This window comes from Lissotriton helveticus, chromosome 6 (genome assembly GCF_964261635.1).
Source record: "Lissotriton helveticus chromosome 6, aLisHel1.1, whole genome shotgun sequence".
NCBI lineage: Eukaryota > Metazoa > Chordata > Amphibia > Caudata > Salamandridae > Lissotriton > Lissotriton helveticus.
The window spans coordinates 1,029,766,283-1,029,784,421 of NC_136067.1; the positions used below are offsets into that span (position 1 = coordinate 1,029,766,283).

General features: G+C 44.6%; 1 protein-coding gene across 2 annotated transcripts in view; it reads left to right on the forward strand.

Annotated features, from left to right (window-relative positions):
• Positions 1-18,139, forward strand: part of KATNA1 (katanin catalytic subunit A1) — a 238,991-nt gene that overhangs the window by 195,936 nt on the left and 24,916 nt on the right. For both annotated transcript variants that reach the window (XM_078648652.1, XM_078648653.1), the window contains exon 10: positions 17,833-17,959. In XM_078648652.1, coding sequence (XP_078504778.1) covers positions 17,833-17,959 — 127 coding nt within the window. The remainder of the gene's footprint in view (positions 1-17,832; positions 17,960-18,139) is intronic.

Consider the following 18,139-nt stretch of genomic DNA (forward strand, 5'->3'; position numbering starts at 1 on the left):
GTCTAATTGTAAGAACTTAAACCTCGAAAGCTCTGTACCCAGCTGGTCCCGCAGCTCCTCGCAGGGCCTCAATGATTCGCCTACCAACAAATCTCCCCATGTTGATATTCCTCCTACTCTCAACGGGGTAGCAAGCCTGTCATCCAGGCAAAGCGGCAGCCCTGGGGATTCCCAAATGGGTGCAAGGTTAGAGTAATATGGCAGACCTAGTTTCCTCCTTATATATGACCATGACTTCGCTTGGGACATAAGAATCTTTAATTTTACTTTTTTGAAGTATTTCTGATCTCCATATTTAAACATGTAGCCGTTAGTTGGTAGACCGGCTCCAATCAGCATGGCAGTAAACATGAGACCTATTGATGTATTAGATGGAACTTTTAAAAGCATTCTTGAATGAGACATTTGGAATGCCCACGCATAATACTGCAAATCAGGCAGAGACAGACCCCCCCTTTTCCCTCCTCCTTCTCAGTTTCTTCCATGCCACTCTTGCCGATTTATAGCACCACACAAAGGAATTAAGCTCTCTCTGACATTTCTCCAAGGCTACATTATCAAATGCGTGAGGGATAGTGTTAAAAATAAAGGTAAATTTAGGAAGGATAGACATCTTCATCAGACTTACTCTGCCTAGGATAGTCAGTGGAAGATTAGACCAAGATTTTAGTAATTTCTTACTTTCATTGAACACTCTCTCAAGGTTAACTTGAGCGATTTTGCCAACGTCTTGCACTACCCGAATACCCAGATATCTCATTGAGTTGGTTACGTTTAGCCGTAAATCGGGGATGTTCCAAGTCATGATGTCAGTTTTGCTTGGGTTGATCTCATAGTCCGAGATGCGGCCAAACTCTTCAGCTCTCCTTATTACCACTGGGAATGTGATCTCCGGGTCTGAGGTAAAAACTAGGATGTCGTCTGCATACAGAGCTACCCGCTTTTCCCACTCCCCAAACCTGAAAGGTGGAATAGATGTTGTTTTTTTTTTTTTTGTATACATCCCGTCTTAGAACTTCCGCAAACGGTTCAATGTACAGATTGAAGAGGAGGGGGGAAAGCGGGCAGCCCTGTCTAGTGCCTCTCGAAATCCCGAGTGATTCAGACAATGTACCATTTATTAAGAGCCGTGCAGATGGTGAGTTGTACATAAGTTCTATTGTGCGACAAAATTCCTCCCCAAAGTTAAACTTCTTTAGTACGTTATTGAGATAAAGCCAATTTACCCTATCAAAGGCTTTAGCCGCGTCTAGGGTGAGAGTTGCCAGCGGAAGGGAAAAAGATGAGGCGATGTCAATTGCCCCCACTAGGTCGTACGTTAGATCGGAAAGCTGGCGACCTTTAACGAATCCCTTCTGGTCCTGGTGTATAATTTCCCCCACTACTGAACCCAATCTAGATGATAAGATAGAAGCGAATATCTTGTAATCGCTGTTCAGTAGTGATATTGGGCGATATGACCCACATAAAGTTGGGTCTTTGCCGGGTTTAGGAATCAATACTATAGTGGCCTCGCTCCATGATCGAGGGGGGTCGTAGCCATCTCTCAAGATACCATTAAAAAGGGCCGTTAAAGTAGGGACAATTCCGTCAGCCAAGACTCGATACAGTTCTCCAGGGAGTCCGTCAGGGCCTGCAGCTTTGCCGTGTTTAAGTGACGAAATGACCTTCCTTACTTCTGTTTCGGAGATATCCATCTCAATCGCCTCGCTTTGTGCAGGCGAAAGGGATGGTAAGGGTATCTGATTTAACCATGTATCCCTTGCCTGTTGGTTATCAAGGATGTCTTCCCTGTATATTTCCTCAAAGAACTTCCTGAAGGCTGTACTAATTTCTTGGTTTGATGTCCTGAGCTCACTTTCCCCCTCAACCTCGATCCCTCTTATATGATTTTTGGCTTGATCAGCTCTAACCCTCCAAGCCAAGATCTTACCCGCTGTTTCCCCGAATTCAAAGTTTGATATTTTGCTCGCCTCCCATCTCTTTGATACCCTCTCTTGTAAAATATTTTCTAGCTGATTTCTCAGATCAAACCTATTATTTTGATCTTGTAGTGACCCAATTGAAGCCTCAAGTCTCTGTTCAATTATCTCTAGTTCCTGTTCAAGGTTATGGATTTTCGATATATAGATTTTCCTCAAGTAGGAGGCTCTATTTGTGATACAACCTCTCAAGTATGCTTTTAGAGTCTCCCAGACCGTATCAAGAGAGGCTGAGCACAAATTAATATCGAAGAACATCCTAGTTTCGGTCTTAAAATGTGTCACTTCCTCCGGGTCCAATAAGATGGTTCGGTCAAATGACCAAGAGGGATGTTCTTTTTTGATCTTGAAGTTTTAGTATAAATAAAAGAGCTGAATGGTCCGATAGGTGGGCGGGTATATACTTGATAGTAGATATAGAGTTTTGAAGGCAATAACTAAACAGGGCAAAGTCTATTCTTGATGTGTGTTTATATTTTAGATTTCTATACGATATCCCTGGTTTGGTGCCGGCTTTTTCTCTCCATAAATCTGCCAAACCTATTTGCTCCATGATCCCTTTTAGGGACTGTCTGGCTTTCGAAGGAGGTTGACCTTTATATCTGCTGTGGTGAGTAGATTTATCTAATTTTGGATTCAAAATAACATTGAAGTCCCCTGTCCATATTATGGGGTCCGAGGTGGTTATTAAGTTATTTCTAACTATTTCTAAGAAGGATGGATCATCTATATTAGGGCCATAATATCCGACTAGATTACACACCCACACGTGTATAGACAGCTTAACTAGAAGCCATCTTCCACTATTATCCTCATTGAAATTAAGGATCCGCGCATTTGCTGATTTTTTGCAAATTAAGAGAATGCCTCTTATGTTGGCGTTGTGGTCAGTGCTAATGAATTTGTCTATCTACTTTTGTTTTTTTAATATTGAATTGGCCTCACTTTTTAAAAGATGTGATTCTTGGATGACAATGATCTGCGCCGGAGAGTCACGCAGATATTGTAAGATGCGTTCTCTTCTCCCTCGCACGCGCAGACCATTAACATTCCAAGATAGGAACTGAACTGAGGTCATCGTTCCTCCCTAGTGTGCACTTCCCTACTACACATTTTAATGTTGTTACCTTTTATTAACTTTGTTTGTCTTGGCTATGGCAGTTGGACTGTTTAAAAAAAGAACTTGTTTTGTAGGACCAGACTTTTGAGGATATTTTTGAGTTTGTGTCCCCGCCCCCCCACCCCCCTCCCCTTGGAAAACCCAACCATACTTACTCCGGCCAGATGTAAGGCCAGCTTCGCGCCAAACTACGCCTTCTCCTCCCACACCACGAAGTGCTCGCCTTTAAGAGAAAAAAATTAAGGAATTACCTGTGCATTATCTTGTGGATTATCTTGTGCAGAAGCTTACATAAATTCCCCTTCCGCTTCCCCTTCTAATTTTTTTAATTGATTTTCCTGTTTATTATTTTTTTATTTTTTTATATTCCTTCCCGGAACTACCTGAGATTTTTCAATAACTCATATAGCCCTATAAAATCGCCCCTTATATAGTGTGATCTCTCAAACTGCATTCAGCAACAAATCGGGTGAAAAGGAAGCAAACAAGGGGAATACAAAGGAGAGTATAATAGAGGATGGGGACTTGATAGAGACTTAATGATTCTGATCATTTAGAGTTGCCCTGGGAGTGATTTCGAATGGATTCCAGAAGCTCATCTGCCTCATAAGGTGATCTGGCATTATGCATCTTGTTATTATACATGACGCGCAGAAAAGCCGGGAACCTCATCTGAACTGTTGCACCAACCGCTCTAAATTTATCCATCTTCTGGCCCAACTCCCACTGCCTGTCAAGCGTAGTCTTGGATAGATCAGAGCGGATTTCAAAGGGGAAATCAGGGCTTTTTGTGGTTTTAACTTTAAGTGCAATGTTGAGTATTTTCTCTCTTAGAGTGTTGTATAACTCCTATATATCCCTATATCGTGTTAAGTTAGCATAGGTACGTTTGAGATTTAAACGCCATTTTTCCTTTCTTGCAACTTCTGCACACGACCCTCATTTGTTGACTTAGCTTTCAACCTAGTAGTTTGCCGTGGTGAATGTGAGAATAATATGTTATTGCTCTGATATCTGCTTTGTTTAATAAAACATGTCTGCACGGAGAGTGCTGAAGTTTCAGGAGCAACACGATATGGAATTGTTATGAGGTCTGATCTCCACGCCTTCATAGTCATAACACAAGTGCAGCCTTTGCCAACTTGGGCTTGAGGCGGGATTGATATTGCTTTGCACGAGAATTGTTAACACACTTGATGCGGTTCACATGCAGAGAGAGCTGGTGTATGCTGATGTGATTCCTTCATGCTAGGACACTAAGGTATGGGCCCGCCCTAAAACAACCCAAAGAGACCTTCTTAGATAATAATATAATATATGTGTTAGGGAGGGTGAGATATAAGTGTTGTTAACTCTTATTCATTACAGCATGTTAACATGCTGTCACCATTCGCTTTTTATGTCTTAGTAACTATGCTGATAATTCTGCTACTGATAATAAGTATACTTGTATTATCAAAGATACTGCGCCTGAGAAGACGGCATTAGTAAATAAACATTTCAAATGCACATGTGTCTTCTTTACTCCATGTTCTGGTTTGTAATGATAATATAACGAAAGAGTGTTCATGAGTCCCACGTACCCTGAGGTACTGTAAGTTCATGTTCTGGTTTGTCTAAACATTGGGTGTTTGATATGTCCAATGAGACACTGTAGCTAGCTCGGTAAGGGGTGAGTTGGTTGCTAAGGTAAGTTTTGGGACATCCTAATTTGCCGAGGTTCCACTCCTCTGTGCACAGTTCTGTGTGAGTACAGAAACCCTGCAACATGGCGCCCAACGGTTTCGGTGGTCTTATATCATGACACTCGAGTAGTTTATCATTCTTGCCTTAACCCCTTCACATCCGTTTCCGGAAAACGGGGTGTTGGTGAAACCTACCTATTTTTTGAAATAGGTCTTTATTCAAGCTTGATTCTTACTAAAACGGTTTCTTTGAATTACTACCCAGTTGTGCTACAAAGTGTTCTTTGTGTTTTCTTGTTTCCAATTCTGTAATGGCGGCAGCGGTGGCTATTGCGCAGCATAGTCGCGTAGCGGTACGCAACCATCTTCAGACGTACCAAGTCCCAGTAGATGGGATGGCTGTGATTTTCGTGGTGAGTGCAGATCCGGCGTTTCCTTACGAGTTGTTTTACTCTTGGGTTACGTTTCCGGCTGTGGACGCTAATTCTGGTTTGTACCACTCCTACACCGCCTCGGATGTCCCGGCTGAATATACGCCATACAGGGCATTGGAAATACCTATTGATCATTGGCAGCATCGAGTTTGGTTTGATGGCGCCCTCCCCCACTCTTTGTCCCGTGCGAGGTTAGGTCCACTCTCAATTCCAGGTACTAATTGGCCTGCGTTGGGTGGCTTTACCCCGCACCCGAATCACGGGGCTTGTACCCTGGCAGAAATTCGCAGGCTGCATGTAGTTTCCATTTCCGTGATTCGTGCTTTAGTGCAATACATCGGTCGACATCTTCCTGGTGGTCCCCAGGGGGGTGCGGCCGCTCCCATGGAACGAGGCGGAATGCGTCTCAATCCTGTTATGGTAAATTCGGTTTTTGGTGCGCGTCCTGTTGACAACGATGACTTCCCTTTCTGGCTAGCAGAGAAGTTTGATCAACTGGAAGCGGTTTTTCCGAATTCTACTCCTGCTGATAAACATAGAATGTTGACGATTACTCTCCCGAAGGATATTACTCCTGAACTTGCTGACTGTGACAGCTGGGGAAAAACATTTGCGGCAGTTTATACAAGGTGCTTCGGCACCCCGTCTATGACTGCCCTGCCTGAAATCGTTCGACGTGTTCAGAATGATCACGGTCCAGAGGCAGCGGTTGAATTGGGTATGCGCCTGTGTGGTTCTTTTGAGATTGTAAGTGATCTCATTCTCTCCAATGTTAAAGGAGATGCAGTTAACTTTCAGGTGTCGAATGCTTTGGCTGCTCTGCCCGATGCCGACAAACCCCGCCAGTTAGCAAAGATTGTGGTGGCCGCTTATAAAACGATTGGCCGCACAAGTAGAGGTCTGAAATATTTTCCAGTGAAGGAGAAAAAACAACCACAGGGGCAATCTGCAGTGACAGATGCCCAGCCAAAGTCCAAGAAACAAAATTGGCCTAAAAAACAGACACAGGGGAAGCAGACAATGCAGACTCAGGGTTCTTTTCCTGCAATAGAAGCTCCTGCGCCATCCGAAAAAGTTTATGATTTGCGCGACCGCGCGATGATTAAATCACCTGATCGTTTTCAGGGTTCTGATCAACGCTCTCCTCGTTCCTTGCAGGACACATCGGCCCAGAAAACCGGTGGAGGAGGAGGGGGTGGACGTGGACGTGGTGGCCAACAAGGACGTGGTCAGTCCCGCCAGACGGACGGCGCAGTGAAGCAGGAGGATTCTACGCCTAGGCGTCCGCAGTTTGCGAAAAAGAAAGTCGCAGCCTTAACAGCGCATCGATATGCCACAGATAGTGAGAACGCGGCTTCGGAATCTGACTTGGGCTCTGACCTTGCTGGACAGCGCGGCGGAGATAACCATAGTCAGAGAGGCGCTGCGTCCACTACTGAGGGTGACAGCGACTGATGTCTACGTTGTTATAGAAACAGCGGATACGAGACTTGCTCCCCCTGAAAGACTATATGAAATCGTCCTGTTAATTGAAGGTGACATACAGCGTACCGTTAAAGGTGTATTTTGGGAGAATCTATCTTCCACATATGATATTTTACTTTCGGAGGCTGACTGGCCCCCACCTTTTGTGCTCGCGGCGCCGCGAGGGGAGGAGGTAATCCTACCCAGTTTCGCGAACACTGTCTCGAAAGAGCATGCGCAGCATTTTGCAGAAGAGTGGGCTCGGGCTCTCGCGCCGGCTCTGTACCGTAACCAATGTGGTTGGGATAAATTGTCGCCTTGCCACGAAATTCCGTTGCGGTCTCAGCCGCAGCCTCAACCTCAATATCCCATTCGGCGTGAAGCAAAATCTTCCGTCGCGGAAATCCTTGGACAATTGGAATATCAGGGAGTTATTGAAACGTGTGTGTCACCGATGAATAATCCCCTTTTTACTGTGAATAAACCTGACGGATCATATCGTTTGGTTTTGGATTACCGGCATTTGAACTCGCATTGCCGTAACTGTGCAGTACAGAATACCCACGGCTCTGCCCTAGTGGATAGTCTAGTGCGTAAGCGTTTCAAGACAACGCTTGACATATCCAATGGTTTTTATGCCCACAGACTGGACAGCTTTAGCTCCCAATGGACCAGTTTTACCAGCGCTGGAGTCCAAAAGCAATTCCGGCGTCTTCCAATGGGCTACAAGAATAGTCCTGGTGTATTTACCGCTCGAATTGTCTCTATTCTGGAGGCACTCGACCCTGATGCTTTTTCGTATGTGGATGACATATATCTCACAGACGACGATATTTGGGAGCATCTGTGTCGTGTAAATTCTCTTGTTTGCAACTTCGCAGACATGGGTTACAAATTCAACTTTGCAAAATCGCACATTGCTGAACACACAGTGTTGTTTTTGGGCTATGAGCTCAACAATGAAGGTAGAGGTTTGGCTCCTCACTTCTTGGAGAAGTGCGCACAATTGCGCTCACCAACAACTCTGAAAAAATTACAATCCTTACTGGGCTTTTTGAATTTCGGCAGAACTTACATTCCGGAATATGCCCAGCGTGTCAAGCCTCTGTATGCTTTGATACAACCAACTTTCTCAAAATCATGCTGGCTGCCTGAGCATTCAGCCATTTTGCAATCCTTGCAGGCTGATCTGCTCGCTTCTAAATATTTACTGACTCGTGATAACCACACCAACCTGGTAATAAGAATAATTCCTGGGACGGTGGGTTTCACCTACCTCACTTTTAATGAAGGTGACACAGTACCTATTGCTTACAAGTCACACTTGTACACCTCGGCTGAGATGCGGTTTCCCACCATAGAAAAGGTTTTAACTGCTGTACAGATGGCAATTCTAAAAGAACGTGCTCTGTCACAGGGGAAACGCATGCTAGTGGTAACACCCTGTCCTCATTTAGAGGCAGTCACGAAAGCCAGTGTACCAAATTCAAAGGCTTTGCACCCTCGGTGGATTCAGTGGGCTGCGTCATTGTCATCCGCAGATGTCATGTTTATTTTTGACGCCTCCTTACGGTCACAGGAGTACTTGCAGTATGAATTCGTTCATCCTGCTCCTCTGGCGATGCGACCTTTGGAGGACTTCCATTGCATCATTTACACTGATGGGTCGGCGCAGGTTGCGCATGGCTCTAAACATGCCTACGTTTCCGCATGCGCCATTGTGGTCGGTGCTATGTTGAATGACGAGTTCATTTCCAGGGAGGTACACACGTTGCCCCTGGGCGATTGCACTGCACAATTGGCAGAGCTTCGTGCTCTATTACTAGCTTTGGAGTACGCAGATCCAAGTGTTACTACTCTAATTGTAAGTGATTCTTACTACTGTGTCCAGTCTTACAATGAAAACTTGTTCTTTTGGATTCAAAATGATTTTCATGATTCCAAGGGTAGCACAATAAAACATAAAATGATCTGGGTTCGAGTGGCAGAGCTTAAGGCTATGTTGCCACTCGTTTATGTGATTCATACTCTCGGTCATCAGCGCGTGGGAGTACACGCTCTTGGCAACTCGCTTGCTGATGAAGCGGCGAAATCAGCAGTATCTACATACTTAGTTGCAGCAGTTACTAGGTCTAAAACCAAGATTGATAGCGACATCTTGGCAGCGGTTGCTGCCTCTGAAAAGGGAAGTAAACATCCTTCGGGATTCCCTTCGAAGTATAAATACCACTTAAGTCCCGAAAAGGTTCCTTTTGTGACAATTCCTGATGTTGGGGAACGGCTGATTCCCAACTCGGATCGCAGAACAGACTTGATTACAGCGGCTCATGAAGGTGTGGCGTCTGCGCATGCGGGCGTCTCAGCCACTGTAACGCAACTACAACAACGTTTCTGGTGGCGGGGACTGTACAAACAGACGCGTGATTATGTCCTTCTTTGTGACATATGCCAGCAGATTAAACCTTCAACTGCTACGCGTCCGCCTCAGACTCAGTTGTACATTTCTAATAAACCACTAGGCTGTGTTTATTTAGATCACTGCGGTCCATTTTCATCTGATACTGCGTATAAATACATCTTAGTAGCAGTTGACTCATGCACACGCTTTGTGTGGTTATGGCCACATCGCAGCGCTGATTCCCGGACTGTCATCAGAGATTTGCGTATCTTTATAGGGATTTTTGCCTGTGGTACCTTCCATTCGGATCAGGGTCCGGCTTTCGCCTCTAAGGCGTATAAGGATGCCATGACTTCGATGGGGGTCCAAGTCAAGTTTTCGTCACCCTACAGACCCGAGGGTAATAGTGTAGTTGAACGAATGAACCGTGATTTAAAGCAATCTTTGACAGCCCGAGTTATAGGCACTGGCAGAAACTGGCTGGCCCACCTCTATGGCGTGCAGCGTGCTCTTAATAATCTCCCTAGAAGGTCTCTGGGTGGGCGGACCCCATACGAAATGCTCTTTGGCATCAAGATGTTCGTCCCTGACCTTGACGGTCTAGACTCGGTGGTTCGCGCCACTTCCTTTGACGCAGATGAACATTGCACTGTTTTACAGAATCTACAAAAGACGAGAGACACTCTTGCAAAGGAACATTTGCCCTCCACATCGGATGATGCGTTGCAGATCCCGGTAGTTGGCTGGCTACCCCAAGTTGGAGAACTGGTTCGAGAGAAGATCGACAACAAGAAAGAGTTTGGTCCCTCCTATCGAGCTCCAGTCCCAGTGCTTGGAGTGAAGGGCACAAGAACAGTCATTCTACCACCACTTCCAGGTCGTAAGGAAAACAGGTTTATTTCTATTGACAATGTCAAGATACACAGAGTGGCCGATTCTTCTTAGCATGACACCGGCTGTTTCCTGTCCTTCCATTGTGAGAAATTCAATTATGCCCACTGCTTCTAATAATGAACCTGAGGTGGCCATCGAATTACCTGCTGTTTCCAGTCCATTATTGAATAATTTACCAGGAACTAACCTTGATGAGACAGACTATACATACCCCACTGATTTGTCCATGCCTGACCTACAAGCTCGTTTAGCCACGGAATCCAGATTTTCATTTGACTCTGCTTCACTTGCCTCGAAAAAACCCTCTAAAATTGCAGTATATGCCAGCCTGTTTAAAAAACATTTTTTGATACCTCCTTGGATATACATTTGGCTGGTCCTTTTTTCAGTTTACCTTTTTATGTCAATTGGTTTTGTGTTTTATTTTTTTCGGATTATGAATGGACACTATGTCGAGGAGAGAACTTGCATTACTCATTTAAATGGAACATTGGCCCCACTTTCCTCTTCACATTCTACACACAGATTAAAAAGAGACTTGACTTTGGTTAACATCACAGCATGGCCTGTTCTGGATGGAATCGCGTGGGATGCAGTTCGTTTTCAGATTCATGGTCCAACGGAAGTCGTTAATGTTCCTAATGTACTGAGAGTTAATATGGGGGATGTGGTGAAACAAAACATTCGTTCTGATGATTGGGATGTTAATGCTGTGGAAAGTTTGTTTTCTGATTTGAAATATTATGCTGCTTTTGATGCTGAGGATTTATATTTAGAATCTGCTAATTATGGTGAATTGTTCTGTTACCAACATTATGGCAATCACTTCTTACACAAGACATCTTCCCGAAGGGATGCAGTTAATTTTACTCAGTGGGAACATTGCCCAGCACCAACACAAGGGAGTTCAGAAACGTTTCTTAAAAAGTATACTTATTTCACTGACTTTAATCAGTCCAATCCCGAGTCCTTTTATTTTAAATTTCAAAAACAGCCATTGTCCAAGGTTCGACTTACAAATACAAAATTGTTATATTCAAAGGCCTTCCTGGATCAATTAGTTACTGGAGGGTATGAGTTATGGAAGGATACCATAGACCTTAAATCAGTTTGGGGCTCAAGGGCCTGGCAGGTACAAGGCACTGAGGCTTTACACCGTGCATGTCTCATCCCAAATCATATGTGGTTTTTAAATGAAACCATTTCCCAGACCACGTGCTTTGGATTGGCTACATCTAAAAGGTTAAACACCCCGTCTTTCCCGGAGTTGGAGGAATATGAGAATTGGAGTAATTTTACTAAATTGTCCATTAGAGAAATACAGGCTCTGCTTCTGAATTCCTCCTTTAACATTTCCAGTATGAATCCCAAGGGTTGGCTGCTTTGGCACCGTAGTGCTGATTCTTGCCAAAAACGATTTTTAAATATAACTGACGGGTTTAAGACTGTTAGATCTGATCCCCGTTTTGATTTGAGTCATACTGTCACCTCTTACTCTGTGGGCAAGTTGTGTCAAGCTTGGCTGAAACATTCAACTTTACCTGCGGTTAAGTATCACCTTTCCAAACTGAATGCAGACGTGGATTTGAATGATTTCATTAAGGGCCCAGCTAGTGGCAGGTCGAAAAGGTGGTTATATGGTGTTTACAATGAAATTTGGAAACTCTCACAGATTGAGGCTGCTTCACGCCTTAGGGCTATTGATCAGGCAAATCTTGAGAAAGTGCTTGCAGTTGTTGACAATAGCATTAACGTGCTTTCCTCTAGAATTTACACATTAGATAATATTGTGTCGTCTGTTGTTGATATTGTACATGATGAAGTATCTGTATTATACCATGGTCAAAATCAATTACGCTCAATCATGCAGTTTGCATGGACACTTCAGACTCTGAAAATGGGTAAAGTTCCCTGGGGATACATGAACGTTTCTTCTTTATTTGCACCGTTTAATTTGACAGACAAACAACGCTTGCTTTCAATGCGTGATGCTTCCTTTTCTATGCTACATATTGAAAGGTTGGAATCTTTACCTTTTTCTGTGGCAGAATCCACCGCTGCTACGTGGCTTATCCACGGTTTAATAACACTGCCTTTTGCTTTATATAAGTTTTCAAATTGTATGAAATATGTGCCAATAGGTCGTTTTGAACCCTTAGGTAGCGGTTTTCTTCATGAGGTCTGGTCACTCCCATACACATACAGATGTTTCAAGGATGACCAAGAGGTTTATCTAACAGGGGATGAGTGTACTGAGACGCCAGATCATTCTTTAATGTGCAGACACATACAGTTACACGGTTCATGTAACAAGGACCGCCCGAATATGGCTTGCGTTTTACAGGGCACGCCAGTTCCTGCTATCATCCCCACGTTTAAATTGTTAGAGAATGGTAGTTATTTAATGCTCAATAATGAAAACTGTTGTGGTTTAATTAAAGGTATAGCTTTCATAGTAACAGTTAGTGAGCGAGTTATTTGCTGCAGAAATGTTCTTTATCCTCCCACACGTGAACATAGGGAGTCTTCCATTTGGCCACAGATACCGACCTTGGGAGCAGAATTCAGCGGCATGGCTAGAATAAGAGCTCTATTGTCCCAGAAAGAGGTGGCCTTGAGCTCGGCCCGTGAAACTTTCGTGCTTCACATTGCTAACACCCGCACGGAGGTTCAGGCTCTTTTAAACACTGATTTGCCCTTGCATTTCGGAGCCATGGTCCGTTCTATCTTTAACGCATCCTCCACAACGGGCCTAGCACATTTTTTTAAAGTTGTTAGCGGTGGTCTCGTGACTTCCTTTGAGAAGATTTTTGGAGTCATCCCTGCTTTCTTCCATTCTATTTTTTCATCCTTATTTGGAGGGTTCCCGTTTTTACTTGCTTTAGCGGCTGGCGCTTTGGTGGTTTTCTGCCTTTTTAAATATGGATGCCCTTCCTGTGCAAGTCCACGCACAGCTACTACTGACGCGGTTTCGCAACCGCATGCTTGATTATTATGGCACACTGCCGTTGGCGACTCTAAGCACGGCTTTTGGATTATCTTTTCGGTTCTCCTATTTCACCTGTGTCCAGCCTGTATTTCGCTGCCTGACCTGTGATTTCCTTTGGGCCATTGATTTGTGTCTCTGCGGACCAATATCTGCTGACGTCGATTTTGATCAACTGATGAGTCCTATCATTGCTCACGAGTTGGTTTGTTCTGACGAAAGGATTATGGCCTTGGCGGTGGCACATGGACTAATGGGTCCCTGGGATGTGTTGTCGGCAGCGCAAAGTTTCTTGGAACGAAGTTTTCTTGAAAACCCACCGAGCTGTCCTCTGATGGTTATAGAGGATCCGGTGCTGGAAGATCACGTATGTTCCTTTCATCTTTTAAATTGGATGGCTGAACTGTTTTCGGATGAGGACAGTGACTTCCTCCTGGAGGCTGTTGCAGCTTACTTTTCATATACAGTCTTATCATAGACACTGCCTCATATTGGCATGCTGATTGATAGCATTTCCTTGATTTTATTGACTTTTGGTCAAGACATTTTATTTTTGCTTGCCTATTGGCTTGAGCCACATTATATTTCTGGCTATTTTTTAGCATTAGTTTTTATTATTGAATTTTTTATTCATGCTCGTTTATAAATGGATTCTGCTCTCATGTGATGGCACTTCTGTTACCTTATTTAGTCCGTTCTCGGATCATGGGGGGGTGTTGTATAACTCCTATATATCCCTATATCGTGTTAAGTTAGCATAGGTACGTTTGAGATTTAAACGCCATTTTTCCTTTCTTGCAACTTCTGCACACGACCCTCATTTGTTGACTTAGCTTTCAACCTAGTAGTTTGCCGTGGTGAATGTGAGAATAATATGTTATTGCTCTGATATCTGCTTTGTTTAATAAAACATGTCTGCACGGAGAGTGCTGAAGTTTCAGGAGCAACACGATATGGAATTGTTATGAGGTCTGATCTCCACGCCTTCATAGTCATAACACAAGTGCAGCCTTTGCCAACTTGGGCTTGAGGCGGGATTGATATTGCTTTGCACGAGAATTGTTAACACACTTGATGCGGTTCACATGCAGAGAGAGCTGGTGTATGCTGATGTGATTCCTTCATGCTAGGACACTAAGGTATGGGCCCGCCCTAAAACAACCCAAAGAGACCTTCTTAGATAATAATATAATATATGTGTTAGGGAGGGTGAGATATAAGTGTTGTTAACTCTTATTCATTACAGCATGTTAACATGCTGTCACCATTCGCTTTTTATGTCTTAGTAACTATGCTGATAATTCTGCTACTGATAATAAGTATACTTGTATTATCAAAGATACTGCGCCTGAGAAGACGGCATTAGTAAATAAACATTTCAAATGCACATGTGTCTTCTTTACTCCATGTTCTGGTTTGTAATGATAATATAACGAAAGAGTGTTCATGAGTCCCACGTACCCTGAGGTACTGTAAGTTCATGTTCTGGTTTGTCTAAACATTGGGTGTTTGATATGTCCAATGAGACACTGTAGCTAGCTCGGTAAGGGGTGAGTTGGTTGCTAAGGTAAGTTTTGGGACATCCTAATTTGCCGAGGTTCCACTCCTCTGTGCACAGTTCTGTGTGAGTACAGAAACCCTGCAACAAGAGCATACGTCAAAAAGTTAACGAGAATTTTCCTGGGTTTAGTCCTGCCTGCGTTTAGTCGGAAAGGGTCACGATGGATTCTCTGTATGTCTTTTTCCAACGCCTCTGCTGACTCCTCGAGGTCTAAAGATTCCTTCAATAGATTCACTATGAAGCTCTTGAGGTCTCCTCCTTCCTTTCCCTCCGGGATCTTTAGAAGACGCAAGTTATTTCTGCGTGAGTAATTCTCTAAGGATTCCACTCTTTCTTTCATCTCGTCCCCTTCCCTCCGTAGTTTTTTAATTTTCAACTCAGCTGCATCTAAGTTGGCTTTCATTCCTCCCACCGCGCTCTCCAGTGCCTCTGTTCTTTCCCCCAAGCCATCTACTTTCCTCTCCAATGCTTCACAAGATGATCGAATATCGTTCTGATTTGTCTTGGAGACCAGAAAATCATTACGGATCTCCTCTCTCATTGAGGCAATTGAAGCTGCCAGGGCCACCAATGCGGACTCGGTATTAGTGGGTGTCTTATGGCTGTCTCCTTCTTCCTCTTCTTTGTCTCTCCCTACTAAATCTTGTGGAAGGCCTGTGGGAATCGAAGCTTGCACCTCACCTCGTCTTCCAGAGTGTTTGCTGATACAGTCAGTGGTGGTGGGGACAATGGATCAGCCATATTGATAGCTGGGGCGAAGATATCAGGAAATCTGGTGGGATTGAAAATAGTCGGGTCGATATCTGTAGTAGACAGGCTAGCAGAGGGGGTATCAATACTGGGACTCTCGTCCGGAATACTAACTGGAATCAAGTCTAAAACCTGAGGCAACACTTTGAAAAAAGAGCGCAAGGAGGTAGTTATTTTTCCAGCACTGCTAGTTGAATTCAAAGCCTTGCACCCTCCTTGAAGACCAGTTTTACTACTTTTTCTGCTTCTTTTCCCTTTGGCTTTCGGCTTGGACTTCTGGTTTGGCTTTTCTTTTATTAAGGCTTTGAGGCTAGAAACAGAGGGCTTGCTTGTTACAGGGGTGGAGGCAGAGGCAGAGGGTTCAATTGCTGCCACTATCCCTGAAGCAGGGGGTTCTGGTAGTTGTAGTATTTCCTTACTGACCCTTTGTATCTCTTCTGGATTTTACACTTTTAAGATTTTTCGCCCTCCCTCGGGAGATCTCCTTGTCCTTCTCACCAACCTGACACCCTTCTCTAATGAGTCTAACCCCCCTTCAGTCGCGCCCCCTGTTCGCGTCTGCTTTTTGTCTGTATTATTGGGTTCAGTCTGCTTCTGCAATAGCTGAACCTCTGCTCCCCCAGAACCAGCACAGCCCAGCCTACCTCTCAGCAACCCCCGCGCCGAGCGGCCCCGGCGAAGCTCCACAGCTGCTCTGTGCCACGGGCCCTGAAGGGGCGGAGAGCTGCCGGAAGGTAGCAAAGCGTAACACATCCGAGGTAGAACGGGGAAAAAAACCGACTGTCTCCAGCCTCCAGCCTCGCGGTACGGTACGGTCCGGTCCGGATCCGGGATTGCCAACAACGAGATTCAGTACTTTTAACAGGGGTTTAGTATGAGAGCGAGCTCCCGCATATCAGACTTCAACAGGGCAACAGGTCGGAACAGGGAGAGGCGATTCCGTGGTGCGGAGCTTCGGCGTCTAGCGCGCGCACCGCACTAGCCTGCGGCCGCCATGTTCTCCACCGTCTATCTCCTGTTCATTCTTGCCCTTGCCCACCAGGGCTCTGCTCTGGCCACTATTAAGGGATAGCTCTCGTAATCTATGCCTGTCTTAGGTTGCCTGACTAACCTTCCTTTTTCCAGTCTCCTGTTGTACATAGGTTCTAGAAAAGTTTGCAACATGTTTCCTCCCACTCCTTTCGTTATGATCCTGTGGAACCTCCGTTTCGTCCTACCTTTCCTTATGTGCACTCTTTGAGCCTCTGAATAATTGTCCACTCAGGCTCATTACCATCAAGTCAGCCTTTCTCATGGCTATAACTTCTGCCCAAAGGGTCAGTGAACTTCAAGCCTTGACACCCAAGCCTCCTGATCTTAACATGTACCCAAACTGGTGCTTCGTACAAGAGCTTCCTTTCTTCCGAAAATGGTCACTCAGTTTTATGTAGGCCAAACCATCACTCTGTCTACTTTTTGCGCTCTGCCTCATCCCTCCAAGGAAGAAGATCAACTTCGTCTGGATCCAAAAAGACTAGTGTTTTACCTTGATAGCACACTAGAGGTCCTGGCGGACAACCAACTCTCTGTGGGGTACGTCACAGTTAAGAAGGGAAAAGCCATCCAGAGGCAGACCATCTCCTGATGGATCATGCTCTGCATTAAAATCTGGAATGCACTGGCCAAGAAGCAACCTCTTGAGGGTTTGTGTGCTCATTCCACCAGAGCTAAAGCTGTGACCAATGCGATGGCTCACAGAGTTAGTCCTGGACATCAGACAGGCAGCAACATTGGTTTCTGGTGCGTAGGGATGGGTACTTTGCCTATTCGGTCCTGCAGGACTTCCTCATGTGAAATTGGTCCACACGCCCACCTTCGGGTGTTATTCCTTGGGTATCTATTCTGAGGTAAGGAATCTGTGGCTAGAAGTATCTTATCAGATGAACAAGTTACTTAACTTTGGTAATGCCTTACCTGGTAGACTATCTAGCTTCAGATTTCTTGCTGACCTAACCATCTCCCTGCTCTGTGAACGGATTTGTGGGGACAGAGCATTCCCCTTTTGGGGTTCAAGTTTTCCACACCAGTAGTCGGTGTACTTTGTGGCTCCATGCTTCTGACGTGGAAAGTCCCGAAAAGTAACGGATGTCAGCGTGTCTGGGTGGCACCTATGTGGGCACAGCAAACGTAATTTCTGGCGTGTACGAAGCCACGCAGAGCTGACTGATGCCAACTACCAGCGCGCCGGGGTACTGCTTGAGCATATTTCTGGGTCCAGTCTGACACCGGGAGATCATTTTAAGGTAAGAAATCTGCAGCTAGTCTGTACCAGATGAGGCATTACCGAAGGTAAATAACTAACTCGCCTGTGCCACGTTGACAAGTTTATCTGCAGTGAAGATACTGCTGTGTCTTTTTCTCAGTGGGGTGGGGTGTATGTAAGGTTTAGATCGATTATAAATGTGATCATTTTCTTCTGCTTTTGTATCTTTAATGCAAATAATTAATATATACCAGTTCCTAATACAGCAGCAACTTCTACTGAAGGATATGACATAAGCATGTTTTTGTATTTTCAGCGAAAGGTAGGGAAGAACTTCTGAGAATAAGTCTAAAAGAGCTGGAACTGGCCAATGACGTTAACCTTGAATGCATAGCAAAAAACATGGACGGGTATTCTGGTGCAGATATTACAAATGTATGCAGGTATGTCCTTAATCCTTTGTGTGCACTAGATGGTATTTTATAGTATTTTAAATCAACTGTACAGTTTGCATGCTTGCTCTTGGGCTGTGGGATCTCTTGTAATACTGTTAATTAATTTTACCCAATCCTAGATAGAGCTTCTCCGCACTGTAAAAACTGCATGCCATCCATCTGCCTAAT